At 38.2% G+C, this 14,865-nt stretch overlaps 1 protein-coding gene and 1 long non-coding RNA gene across 2 annotated transcripts in view; one reads left to right on the forward strand and one right to left on the reverse strand.

Annotated features, from left to right (window-relative positions):
- LOC148188656 (uncharacterized) lies at positions 1-12,776 on the reverse strand. Its single transcript, XR_015777384.1, has 2 exons — positions 10,259-12,776; positions 1-2,053 (listed from the first exon to the last, which is right to left on the reverse strand). It is a non-coding gene; the product is annotated as an uncharacterized LOC148188656 (long non-coding RNA).
- hnf4a (hepatocyte nuclear factor 4, alpha) overlaps positions 1,478-14,865 on the forward strand; it is a 27,380-nt gene continuing 13,992 nt past the window's right edge. The window contains exon 1 of the mRNA XM_088081753.1: positions 1,478-1,582. Coding sequence (XP_087937879.1) covers positions 1,534-1,582 — 49 coding nt within the window. The 5' untranslated portion in view covers positions 1,478-1,533. The remainder of the gene's footprint in view (positions 1,583-14,865) is intronic.

Genomic DNA, 14,865 nt, shown 5'->3' on the forward strand with positions numbered 1-14,865 from the left:
AAAAAAAAATGGAGTGGAGTTTATTCTCTGTGTGAGAAAATATTGTCCTACTCTCATTTTCTTGTTATCTCTTTTGCATTTTAACACTGTATAAAATCACTAGTAATCTTTGAGTTTTCATCATCACTCCACAGACACTTAAAGGGGAATATTTTTGCTGAGAATCAAATGAGAGGATTGATACCGCTGTAATCTGCACACCAGGAAGCTCCCATTGAAAGATTTTATACTGCAAAACAAGTGACCTTTCGAGCCAGTATTTTTTTTCTTTAATATAAATAGATACACACGTGACCCAGCACAGCTGAGGCCCTTCAGCCTCTAATGAGGAAGCAAAATAGAAATAAACAATATATCAAAGTGAAGTATCCTCTGAGGAGCACAAACACACATAACATGCACAGCACAGGTGTGAGTGTGTCATGATTTTAGGCACAAAAATTATGTATATTAATAATTACATGATGCATCTGTGATAAATAAGTGTGGCTATATATATGTATATATGTATATATATATACATATATATATATGTATATATGTATATATGTATATGTATGCAGTATTGTAGGGCAGGTGCAAACTTTCCTGACTTATTTCTAGGTAACACTTATTCTGGGTAACCAGTGTAGTCTGTATTTTGTGTTTTGTTGTTATGGATTGTCTCTAAAGTATTGCTATGATTGCAACTTTGTATTGTTCTGTAGCCCAAGACAAATTTCCTTTCGGAGACATTAAAGTTTATCTCGATCTGGATCTTGAAAAACATGTTTCAGTATGAGATAAACTCTGAATATTTCCTAATTTTGATGAGGTTGTCCAAGGAGGTTGAGAACAACCTCAGAAAAAATATAAACTTGCTTGTATCAGACAGCGGTGCTTGGAGCAAAATGGCCTTTATGAAGTGAAACTGGTGTGAAATTTCCCTTTCAGCTGAGATGCTGTGGAAAAAACATTTTAAATTTAGCTTTCAGTGGGCGTGCTGCCGTCCACAGTCGATTCAGGCCCATTTCTATATCTGACAGTGACATTTTCCCCCTCAGTCAAAACAAAACTGGTGACGCCACCATCATACACGGTTTGCTCGCTGCCACCCTCAGTACATTCTCCACTCCTCTCCGTCTTTTATGTCGCTCCTCACCCTTCAGCTTTCTCTCTCCTTTTTGTATAAACTCAGTTTCTCATTCAATTCCCGGTCTGTATCTGCAGAAACGTCTGTTTGGTGATGAGAAAGAGGGAAAAGCACATAATAACTTAATGTCTATTTGAGTTTCTATCATCATGTTGCCTTAGTTACAGCTGCTATATAGATTGGTGTCCATACGAGCCTGGTTACTGTTTAACCTCCCCACCCACATTTGCCCAGATTAGGAAAATCAATAAGATAACAGCAGCAACGCCGGCCTTACCTTGCACCAACAACACCCTTCTCACACTCTGGCAACCTGCGCCAAACTTCCACATTTTACACCTTCCAGTGAGGCAGGAAATAGTGGATTTAAAGCACATGTTTGAGAGGACGCAGACGACGACATGGTCAATGTAAACACACAAGTCAGTTCAAGTATGGAACTTCCATTTGGTGAGTACACACTTTTTTTGTTTTTATGAACTCGGTGGTTTCAGTGAGGGGAAAAAAAAAGCTGGCAGCTGTTTGCTTTTTCTGTCTTTTTCGTTGGCTTGCGTGTGTTTGCCTCTGCTGGATCACTCGGGTCTGGAAATATCATCGCCATTTGTGTATGCCTTTTTCACACGGCTGTAATCCAGGAGGTGTGTCAGAGATATGGAGGTTGTTAATATAGGCCATGGGAGCCGGGCCTGATGGTGATGATGAGTTTTTTTGAGATGTCAGAGCGTTTGGAGCGCATCATGTCTGGGGGGATTTACAGGATGATTTGATGTTGTTGCTGATGCAAGACGGAGCTTTGAGATTCTGCAGTGTTGCATGAAGTCAGACGTATTTTTATTCTGGACCTGAGGTGCTGAAAACATTGTCTTTGTAACTGTGGAAAGCCTGAAATATTAAGCTTTGATGAAGCTCCTGTGTACGATGCTGCAAAAACACAAACACAGTGAATTCTTTAAGATCACAGAAATCCCCATCACTCACATCTTTCTTCACAATGCAAGGTTATACACAGAGGCAACTCAACGTGCTTTACAAAATAAAGTTTTAAAAAGAAAGACACAGGCAAGACAGGTAAGAGTGAATTATAGACAACCAGCAGGGACAACTTTTAGTTGTGATATGCCATGATAATTGGTGTAAATTGGACAAAAAACCCCAAAACACCCACTAAAATCTGACTTTTGTATTTAATGTGAAAGGCAACAGTTAGCTTTCACTACCAGGTTAAATGACGGGTATTTATCGGCTCCAGCTTTGATTGGCTTCAATCGGCAGTGATGGAAACATGAAAACCAAATGGACCATGGATGTATAAAGAGAACTGGATACAGCATTGACCACTTGCAATGTAATAATTACCCAGATAATCAGCACTGCGTCTTATAATTGGGCCAATAGCATGGACTTTAATAATACCCAGATACCAGACCCCCATATGGAGTAATGGAGATGCTCGCCTGGCTCATACACCAAAAAAGTAGTCTAGCTCCCACGTTTATTTCCATAGTTTGCGGCCCACTGAATATGTATTTCTCCCTCTGGCGCTGTCCAAAAGCTCCCGCTCAGTTCGTAGACTTTACACTGTGATGACGTCACAGATTTTATATCGCTCTTATTATAGAAATATTCATAGTCGCAGTTTGAAGTGTTCTGTCAGCAGTTTCACAGACATCTCCGTGAATGATGACCGGGAAATATTGGCTGCAAGGCTGAGCGGCTTTTCCTGGAGGCCTGGCTCAGAGACATCTGCTGGTCAAACCAGCTGCTTCTGGTTTAGCGCTCTGCTAACTTCAGTGGGAAAAAATATTTCATCTAGCATCTCCTTCCTTGAAATGTTATCAAACCGAAAACAAATCAAATCTTGATAGCAAAACAAGTCATTTTGCAGAGTTGTGACGCTTGACAGACATCTCTTTTGCAATGTAAGTCTTTGGGAAATAAGTATTTTGGGGATAATTGCCATCACGTGACAGAGTTGGCAGTTGTAATTCTATTGTTTGGCCTCTCTAAAAATTGGCTTCAATGAAAGATAATTTTGGCCCCTTTGCTGGCGTGATGCAATGACAGGTTTCGAAAAAATAATCAAATATTGTGTAAAATTTGTTCAGAATAGAAATATACAAAATACGTAATCACCAGATCATTTTCACTGGCCTCCATGCTGCTTTCTGTTGTTTGCTAACCAATTTTGCGGCTCATACGTGACATCCAGAAAGAAAGAAAAAACAAAGTATGCTGATCTTGTCTTCTGTCAATAGGAACAGAATCTTGTACCTACTTTGAACTTGATTTCCTGCATTTAAAAAACCTGCATACATGCGCAAATCTTCACAGAAAAAGCGTGTTAGTCTGTGTGCGAACTCTAGCAGTGGCACTCTGAATGAGCTGACGCTGCAATAGAGCATTAATAGCTTAACCTTGATATAAAGGCACGTATTAGACTGTGTAGAACATGTTTGGACATGTATCCTAAAAGTCTTGCTGTATTTTTAAAGTGATGATGGGCTGACCTCGTTTTTGACTTGATATGAAAAGTTACATCTGAATCAATAGTGATGACAATATCCCTGCCTTTTTCTCACATTAACCCTATGTGGTGTCTGTTTTTATGGCCTTATTGCACAATACCACCTCTCACTTTCTAAAACAGCAGTTGATGGGGGTTTTATTTTCACTCCTGTGGTTATTCATTGAATGATTTGCATGTCACAGTGGGATGTGGGGATGCAAATTTCACCAAGATATGATCAAATAAGAAAAAAAAAGTCATGAAAATAATGATTAATGAGGCTGCAGAGTTGTGTCTCTGAACAGATGTTGCTATGTGATTCATGTTTTTCTGGAAGTGCTGACAGTGATGGGTTTCCTTTTCTGGTTATCCAACTAATAGGTTTATCGCACACCTGCTCCTCCTTGTTTCTGAGCACTCTACTTCATCAACCTATTACTATCACTCCCGCTGACGGCACAGAGAGTGGCTCTGGTGCTTTGTTTTCCCTTCAGCCAGTTTATGACGCTGTTTTTTTTCCTTCACAGTGGCTTTGAATTCCTTGTGTGCAAACCTGTGTGACAATAATTTTAATTTATTGTGATTTTGATGCTGAATGCTGCTTTGATCCAAAATAATATAGCCCACTATGCACAACGTACCCAATACTTCATCGTTCAACATACTTTTGTGTGAATAAACAGTATCTTTTTTGGAAGCTCTGAGCTGTAATCATCGCGTCACCTCGTGAAAGCCTTCTTGCGGATGGTAAAGGTGTTACTATGGTAACCCTGTCAACCTCCGCTCTACCGTCAATTTAAAAACATTTTTAAAAAATAGCATGATGTCTAGCAAAATATAACATTATACTTACAGTTAAAGACAAAATGCTTAATAACTGTAATTTAACATTATTTTCCATGTTTTTCACTGAATAACGACACAGCAAATGCATACATAAAAGTACATAGAAAAACTTGATTTATTTTTATTCTGCACTTTAAAGCTTTCATGTTTAAGCACCAGAATGTCAGGAATAACATTCACACACAACAAAATGACACACTGGTAAAAATAGTTTCCTCCAACACGACAATTTGTCTGTCAACAAGAAATGAGGCACCACACGAAGACCTGATGATTTCGGCGTTACTCCTCCTAAGTCAAATATGTCAGCTGCTAAATATTTATCGCTGATTTTACTATCCGAGACATGATTTAATAATGTGAAAAGGGCAAGCAAGCATAATAATTAACACTAATATCATCCTTTTGAGGGCATGTCTGGTGATGTATTTTCTTTTCTTACTGACATCATATCCCCTGAAAAGACTAAAACCGATGAATCGATCCTCCTTTCAAGAACTGTGTTTGTATCTTAAGCCTGATATATATTTTTACTTATTATTATTATTTTAACCCTTTGAAACATCAGCAATTTTGATTTTTTTCCGAACAATGAGAGGAAAAAAGGCACAAATAGCAAGAAATTTATAAAGGTGACGAACAGAATGATCTAAAAATTAACTTTAAAAAAAGGAGAGATTTATTAAAAAAGTATAAAAAACTCCAAAAATAAAAAAAATCCAGATCATAACTGTTGTAATTATAATTGTAAGATATGTTACAGAATAAAATACACATATTTTTAATTTTCTGCATTTTGTTGGTGTCATTTTCTTTTTTTTTTTTTTTTTTATAATTTCTTGCTATTTCTTGGGCCATGTGTTAAGTTGCTGGTTGCCATTTCTCCATGTTTTTGAAATAAAACAAACCAGTTTCTCAGGTTTCAAAGGGTTAATGAAATTGGGGACCTCCATTTTGTCCAAAAACTATTGAAAACACTTTAAAGAGCGACAATTGTTGCACTGTGTGATATGTTGTTACATTATAATGATGAAGGGTGTCGATTGTGTATTAATCCACTGCTGAAAGTAGTCCCTTACAAACACTGTGTTTACTCCACTTTGTTGAATATTTGCAAAAAACTACAATGCCCAGCAGATTTAGGAAATAATCAGCCTTTTTCCAAACATGAAACTATATAGTCACTTGTTTTTACATCTTTTGTGGGAACTAATGGGCCACAGACAGGGACAGATGGACTAACATGTTGGTTTTGGTCTTTATCGGCTTTATACTTTAAATTAAATTCTATAAAAAGGAGTCCAGGGAAGAGAATTGATTGTATGTTTGTATTTTATGCCTTTGATTTTTAAAAACAGTGACAATTACATTGGTCGGCGTCCTCTTTCATCCATGTCCGGAAAATTTTCCTCACCTGGGTTGCACTGTTTTCGAACACAATAACGACCTTTTCTGAAAGGATTTGTTTATCCAGTATATGCTCAACAAATCTCCCAAAACCAGGACATTTATGTTACAAATGCATTCTTTGGCAGCTGCGCGCTCTAAGCCTCTTTTTAGCCCAGATCGGTTTATACTATGCCTCTTTGTCCAAACAAACTGCAAAACACTTGCTTCAAAACTCTGCTGACATTATGACTCAAGCAAACATTACACATTAAACACTATATATGTCACATATCCTGAAATGTATTATTTATTTATTCACCAGCGGATTACAGCCTGTTTAAATACATGAATGCGTACGAATGTCTGGATCCGAAATAGCCTTGTTAGACTTAACTGAGCTGACAAACCTTCCTCATAGCAAAATAACTTTCAATATCTCTCCTCCGACACACATAACTTGTGTCAGACGTGTGATTAATTGCCCAACGGTCACAACCTGGACAAACTCCCGAGCTCTGCTGTTGGCAGAATCACTGGGTGAATGTAAACATGACAGCAGCCGTTCAACAGCTCCTCAGCAGAAATCTGTTTGCCTTCAGAGCTGAATGAGTTGACGGAGGGGCGCAGAGAGGCCCGGCTCTTTAATATACACAAAGAGACAAAGTTAACTGTCCAAAAATGACTAAACAAAACACGTTGTCAAAGAGCCACAACGCTGCAAAGTTTATACAGTATTGAGTACCAGTATTTAAAAGAAAGTAAAGTAATACCACATTGTAGAATAATTATATATATATGTTTCACTTGATTTAAGTACAAAATGATTCAACTGAACTTGTCACATTCAGTCAACTTAAAACTGTAAGGCAGCCCGAGCACTAGCTCTGTTAAGTTAAAACAAATAACTTTTTTTGAAACTGCAATGTCAAGTTTCTGTTTCATCTTGTGACAAAATGAAACAACATTGGGCAGCTAGTGTGCAACAGGGCCGGTCACAACAGCGTGCACTGGGGCCCGTCGCCTAAAGTTTTTATACTGGGAAGTCTTTAATGCATAATATTTTCAGAGTTAATATGTACTGTGTAAAAATTTGAATTTTGAGATAACGATAGATGTTAGATACCTGCAGTGGAAATATTGAAATACAGGTGAAAAGTAAACAGCAAACACCTCAAAACTGTAATTAAGTACAATAATTGATGAAATGCACTTAGTTGTACTTCAAAACTGATTTAAAGTGTGTGTACCTGCTGACCTCTGATAAACGGTTTTACCGCAGAGGTCTGTGCTGCACTGGTGGTGCTGGAGTGGGTGTGAATGAAAGACCCAATTTGGAAACTCTTGTCCCCCTGTCCACAATTTTTAATATCTGTTGTGCCATTGGCACAAATACATTGAGGGCCCTCACTAACATGCAATCACACGCGTTGTGCACTTCCTCTCATACAGTGCAAAGGACGTGGGTGCACAAGTAACCTGCACAGGACATGCACCTGTATTAAGATGTTTAAATCTCAGTGTTTATCATTCAGTCATTTACTTGCATCTCTAGTTTCATTCTCTAGTTTGTTTTCACACAGTCGATGCTGGTCACCATAGACCACAATAACACTCATGCATATTGTAAATATATATTTCTACCCACTTTCAAAAAATCCTTAACTTCTGGGCCCGCATTAAATTTAATCAAATCGAGTCAAAATATGACTTTTGATGATGCATCAGTTATAAATTGTTCTTGGATTGAACATCCAGCGTGTAGGATTTAGGGGGATCTATTGGCAGAGGTGGAATATAATATTTTGCTAGTATGGGTTTTTTTAGTGCATTAAGTAATAGTTGTGTTTTCGTTACCGTAGAATGAGCCGTTTATCTTGTCTGATAAATTGAAGAATCTCCATAAATTGTAAAAAATATTTTAAAAAATACTTGTGAAAGGTGAGAAAGGTGGTATCACTCCAGGTTTCAAAGGGTTAATGTGAACCACTGTGCTGCAGGCTCTGCTTTGATAAATACTCTGTGAGTATTGAGGTGCTTTGATTTTCTCCTCAGCCGGTTAGTGACGGTGTGACCATGTGATCAGACAGTAACATGAGCTGCATCTCTGGCATAATGTGTTATAAAATAACATTAAGGATATGAATACCTGCAGCCGTGTATGAAGCATAAAGCTTGTGTCATAGAAAAGTTACAGTTCAGTGTCCTGGTGAACACTCAGCTAATGAAGTGAAACTGAATCCGTGCTGTAATCCGGGTGTTCAAGTCTCCAATCAAATCTCATTGTGACAGGCATTAGGGGGATTATCCCTGGGCGCTGTGGGCCCTTACAGCCGGCCCGGTGGCCCCGGCAAACAGCACTATCCGGTCACAGTGGCCCTGCTTCTCCTCCCAGCCTGCCTCAGCCTGGCCGGGCCCGAGAGAGCCGCTGGGGCTCATGGGCCTTCGCTCAGCTGGCCGGCTCACTGTCAGGGCTCGGCCTTCAGAGGGATGTATGGCCAGGATGGGACGCTGCACTTCACCGACCCAGGTACAGGTAACGGCAACGGGGAGGGCTCCCAGAAATCAGTGTGTAGATTATTCCGAGCTGTTGTTTGTGCGTTGCACTCGTGGAGCTGTGGGCAGTAAAGCTGCTGAGAGCCGACGGACCTGACGGAGTGCTGGTGTGGACGTGAATTTCAGTGTTGTTTGTTTTCTGCTCTTTGAATCTTTAAAAGGAAATGTGTTGTTGGTGTGTTTTGAAGGAGGAAAAGTTTAAATGTTGTGCTGTTTTCAAAAGCTGCTTCTTTGAGGAAAATACACATTTAACCCTTTGAAACCTGGATAAACTGACTTGATTTTTATTTTTCAAAAACATGGGAAGAAGGCAATGAGCAACCTAAGAAGAAATGACCCAGAAAAATACCCTAAAATGAGTTAAAAAAAAACAAAAACAGGAACGTTTCCAAAAAAAGGAAATTGCCTTCAAAACAGCCTAAAAAAATAATGAAAATAAATAAATAAAATATAAAAACATTTTTTAATGCATTATTATGATAACTGTAAATAAAGTTCTCCAAAAATTTGTCCTTAGCTTTTTTTTAAAAAAAAAAAGTTTTCTAAATCTACAAATTTCTTGCAATTTGCGGGACATTTGCTGCCAAGTTGCTCATTGCATTTTTTCCCCGTTTTTCAAAGAAATCAAACCAATTTGCTCAAAGTTCAAAGGCGTAAAGACGTGAAAGGCGTCTAAAATGCAGTTCGAGAAAAGTGATGCGATCAAGATTTTAAAGGGTTAAAGTAGAAATGTGATGACCAACCAAACGATTTGATTACATGTGATGAATATCTTGGATTCAGCAGTGTGTGGATGAAACTGTCGCTGGTGAGCAGGACAGTGACGTGAGTGTGTGCTTTGTTTGCTGTGAGTCCACATGATGGCAGCAGTAAGCAGTGATTAAATGCTGCTTTCCTGCACTGAAACTTTCTCAGTCTGCTTACTCAAATATTCCAGACTCAAGTACAGTTTTGAGGTACTTTCCTCAGTGGTGGAAAGGAACAAAGTACATTTATTAATCATGTTATGCTTCTTGATGCTTTTACTGCACAACATTTTGGGGCCTAGACACAGATACGCAAAAGGCCCTCTGACCGCAAAGGATCAAGACGTGTGCACTTTATGTTATTTGGCCTATTTTCGAGGTTTTGTGTCTGTTTATAGTAATTTTCTTTGTCTTTAGGATTGTTTTCTTTAGCTTTGGGGTAATTTTTTGTTGCTTGTAGTCATTTTGAGTCTGTGGTTGTTTTGAGTGTCTTTTCACTTTTTTGTCCCTTCATTGTTAATTTTGTGTCCTTATGATTATTTTTGTGTCTTTGAGTTAAATTTGTGTATTATTTGGTTGTTTTGTGGCTCTTTGTAGTTGTTTTGTGCATCTTTGAGGTATTTTTGAAAGTATTTTTGTAATTTTATGTGTCTTTGGGGTAATTTTGTGTCTTTTTTGTGGCACATTTTGTGACTTTTTGATTGTGTAATGGCTCTTTGTATATGTTTTGTCTATGGGGTAATTTTATGGTTGAAAATATTGTACTTTTCACTTTAGTACATTTGTCACAAGTGTCACAAGTGATGGCTTTGACCATTTACATGCAAAACCTGTGATGATCTTATAAACTACTGATTGCTTATAATGTAGTTAAATGAGCTGCACCTTGACCACTAACATTAAAATTCTCCTTACATGTTATTTTAATGTTAACTCATAAAATATGATATAGCCTATATTATAGCTACTTCTACGTAAGTAAATGATCTGAGTACACGGCTGCAGAAGTCTGCAACTAAATGTGCACCCACATTTTTCTGACATTTTGTACTTTGACTCAGGAAAAAAATACTGAAGGACCTTTACCTGTGTGAAGCAGTTTTTTCTTCCTTTACTTAATAAAAAGGGCTTTGGAAACTTCTTTTATCATTGCTGATAGGTCTGTGGCAATGCTGTTTAAGAAAAAAGATTCAGTTATGACATTGAAATCAAAAATGAGCATGCAATCAGATAACAGAGTGCGTTTGATCAAACAAAAAAAGAGCAGAAAAGAGCAGCATGTGACCTCTGCAGGTAAACAGAGAGGAGCAAACCACCACTGAGGAAAAATGGGCTGTTTTTTAACTGTCCAACCGAAATCTGAAGAGGTCTCAGTGTTACTGATGCAGTTAATTATAAAGTGCTGATCAAGCAAAAAAAAACAACAATAGTTTGAAATATTTTCGACAGTATTAATCAGATTATAGAAAGTTTTGGATGAAGTCCTCTCGGACTCAGGCCAAGCGCTGACAGGAACGCTCCCAAACATTTAGTGCCTTGTTATTGAAGCTGAGGAGGTTAAATGTCTATTGATCTACTGCTGACTGAAGGACCTCGTAGAGAATCAGAGAGATAAAAAGTGCTCGGAGCAGAGCTGCTGACGGAGGTGATTGGGCCAGCAGTCAAAATGAATTCTCAGCAAAACAGAGTTAATGATTACTGAGCCTTATCATCACACACTGTGATTGATTTACGTCTTGCATGGCTCTTCGTGTTTATTGATGCAATTGTTTACTTATTTGGTGGCACAGAGGCTACTTGAGTTTTTCAGTCGGACTGCATGAGTCACGAGATAAAGCTTGTTTTCGTAGATTGAGAATATCGCCTGTAGCTTGAAACCTTAAAAAAGACAAGGGTTATTTTAGCTTTGACAATAGTTATCTGGCATGAGGAAATATTTTAAGTTAGTTAGTTCTTGAATTGCACTTTAATTGTTGATATGAGGACATTTTAGACACAGAAACAGAGCACAGATTTTCAAAAATCATTTAAAAAACACAAAAAAACAGTATTACATTATCCTTTTTTTAAATGCATAACTATTTCATTCTTTCGGTGTCTTGAATTGTTATCACCCTCAGTAATATGAGATATGGAACATCTAAGTAGGCTCTAGTGGTTTATCATTACCTGAGACCAAATAGTCATTATGGGTGTGAACGATATGACAACTCCTCTGTTCTTTGGGAGAATAGATGTGAATTCAACCTCTTTTAATGATTAAAATCACAATAAAAAGTTCAAAATCCCCTAAAAAAGTCAGGTTGTATGGCTGAGGAGAAACCAAAAACATTTAACAAAACATTTTTATAATTAACATGAAGAGACCTCTTCAAAGATGTCTTAATAACTAGATTATGTCCATGATTAAATTTGTCATTTTAACACAAAACCCCAAAAAACATGCATCAATACAGGGGATGAATGGCTTATGTTAACAGTGTTTGTAGGCCTCTGAGGGCAGATTTTCATCTGAGTTATTATTCATTTGAGTTATAGTAATATTATTTGACATGAAAAATGGAAAATAAGTGAGTCAGCTGAGCTTAAGAAGAGTAGTTTCCACTATAACAGCAGGAGAAAGGTGAAACACCATTTGTTGGACTCAAAACTCTGATGAATTAGTAAATTATTCTTCAAAAACAAAGTTATTAGATCTTCACACAAAATCAGTCCGGGTCATAACATGCATTTAAAGTCAGTGAGAATATTTTCCTGTGTGTAGAAAATATGATATTCCCGCGGTCAGACGCAGCAGGCGCTTGCATAAGCTGTTATTTGCAGATAGTTATCTGTTGACAAGGTCTTTGCCATGACACTCTACTCACCTATCTCCTCCATCTACTGCAGGAGAGCAGAGCAGCAGCCTCAAATCTGCTGCAGCCAGCACATTGTCTCCTTCTGTTTTACTCTTATCAACATCAACACGCTCCTGGAAGCTGCTTTACAAACACATTTCCCCTGTGCTGCAGCTCGCTTTGGAAAGAAACAAAATAAGTCCTCAGACAGATTATATTCCACATCTTAATAACTCCGTGAGCGTCTTTTCCTCCCAGCCGCTGGTTCCTGTTATTTTGATTTTTTACTATGTTGCTTCCCTGCCGCCTGCCTTTGAGTTCGGACTTGGGGAAATGAAATGTAGTCATTGAGGAGAAGGTACAAATAGGCAGTGGTTGCAAATGGAGTTTGGTCAGTGGTCGGAGATTCCTATTCAGAAGATAGACAGGACTTTGTTCACAAACTGGAGTTTGAAGTTTCAAAGGGGAGAATCACACAAGTGTTACATCAGGTCTCAGCGATCCTTTGACTTTTAGCCCCGGGGCAGGAGTTTGGGTGACTGATTATAAGACAGCACTCACTGTCCCATCGCTTTTCAACATGGCAGCCTCCCAACGTATTTAACAGGGATTTAACAGCTTAATGTGACAAAGTTAATATCAGCTGTAGCCAATATCAAAGTGTTAAAGTTCTGCTTCAGCTCGGATAACTGCTTATCACCTGTTTGTTTTGTGCAGAAAAACATTAAAACAAAACAAAAATAATGAAAATATGATTAGATTTTACTCTAAAGACAAACACACAACATAACATATAAACTGTATACTATCGTTGATTTAGTCCTAGATAGTTAAATATAGTCCATAAACAATTAAGGTGGGAAAACCTCTTTTTAGAGGTTCTCATGACAACCCCAACATGGTAATAATGTAATACAGGTTTAGGTTTAGTTTATTAAAAAAGGGACAGTGCAAATTAATAAATACATTTTTATACTTAATAAATACAGTATTTATTAAGTATAAAAATGCCAGAATTAAAAAGAAGTAATGTTCAAGCTATACACACACACACACACACACACACACACACACACACACACACACACACACACACACACTGCTATGCACAGAGAGATTTCTCATAGAGGAAACACACTCAAATAGGGTTTACTGTAAATATCATCAAGCTGTACGTTTTCATTAAGGACATAAAAGTAACTAAAGAGGCGCCTCTGCATGTCTTATATCTGATGTAATATGTACAGTCAGAGAATCGAGGCCATGATGCGCCCCGTGGCATCACATGACATGATAAAGCCGGACTGTGTAAAGCCCGGTATACATTTTGGGCTGTCCGAGACAAACGATGACCATCAGAAAAGAAACGTGGCGACATCTTTGGTCACGGCCCTAACATGTTGGTCCTACATCACACAGTGACAGAGGTTCATGGATGGCTGTTGTCATGGTTTTGGGATAAAAATCTGACAGCGCCAGAAATTTGCGATGACCGTCTCACCGTGTGAAAGCATGAAATGACGCACTGATCAGTGTGACTCTGCTAAATACTTGTAGATGCTCATAAATTCTTCAAACTCAACTTTTCCCGCCACGCCTGCATCCATATCCTTCTCCTTCTTCAGATTTTTTGAGACACATAACTGCAACGTTTTGTTTTTAACGTGTTGACATCGATGGATGTAGGTCGCGGCCTGTGATTCAGTAGGTGATGTCATCACAAAGTCTGCATGCGTTAAACTTGAAGTTTATTAAGATCCATGTGGCGCAGTATAGCTGCACTGAACCTATAAGATTACAAAAATCTCACAGTCTGCAGGAGGCTTGGCGCTGCTTTTTGGGGTTTGCGAATGATTAGCTTCTGGAGCCTCATGTGGCCACTTGAGGAACTGCAGTTTATGGTTCTTCATCATTGGCTTTATTTTTCAGCCCTGGAGGTTGAAACATGGGACCTGACATATCACAAGAGTTTTTGGGGATCTGTGGTCCCTCACTTTGAGGATCCCCTGACTTTTCCTACATTTGTGGTTTTGAGTGAAATGTCTCCACAGTGGGTGGTAGCTTCATATTTAGCGCACTGATATGAGAGTGGATCTCCTCATCTAACTCTCGGCAAGAACGGGAATAAAAGTATTCTAACCTGAGGTTAAAAACAGTCCAGTAATGAAGAACACAATCAAAACCTGGGAAAGGATTGTGAAGTTCGCCTGATGATTGTTGATACAGAATAAAGTGTTTCCCCTTCGGACTAAATACGAACATATTTCATAGCTGGTATGATCACGGTATCAAGATTGTTCGTGATCTGTTTGAGGATGAAAAATTATTATCAGCTGAACAAATTAGAGCTAAATACGGAGCACCGTTTCGACATTTTTATGTCTTGATATCCCTGAAACCAACTATTGACTCATTCTTGATACAGTTTTCCGGCAATAAAAAAATAAAAGTTTTATCAATACATTTAACATTGATAAAATAAGAGCTTATGGAACAAGGGACCTGGTATTTTCTGTCTAATCTAAAAACTAAATCAAATATTGCATAAAAAAGAGTATTCCTAAAATATCAAACTATTCATTTAAGAATTATTTAGCCCGGCATTAAACATTTTGTTCAGTTTTCAGTAACAGCAGGAGCATTTAGTTTTGCCTTTACAGTTTCTGGTTTTTATTGTGAAAATTGTGACTACATCAGAATTTGTCACCACGACTTTATTCTGTTCAGAGGTCTTTGTGTTTTAAAGCCTCCTGCACGTGTCGGTCCAGCCTGCGTACTGTGGGAATGTTAAGACAAACGCCCCCACCTCAAAACGCAGATAAGTTACGGGAGGATTTCAGACTAACCTGCCCTCTA

Source organism: Plectropomus leopardus, chromosome 9 (assembly GCF_026936395.1).
Source record: "Plectropomus leopardus strain MGB_pleo_1.0 chromosome 9, ASM2693639v1, whole genome shotgun sequence".
Taxonomy (NCBI): Eukaryota; Metazoa; Chordata; class Actinopteri; order Perciformes; family Serranidae; genus Plectropomus; species Plectropomus leopardus.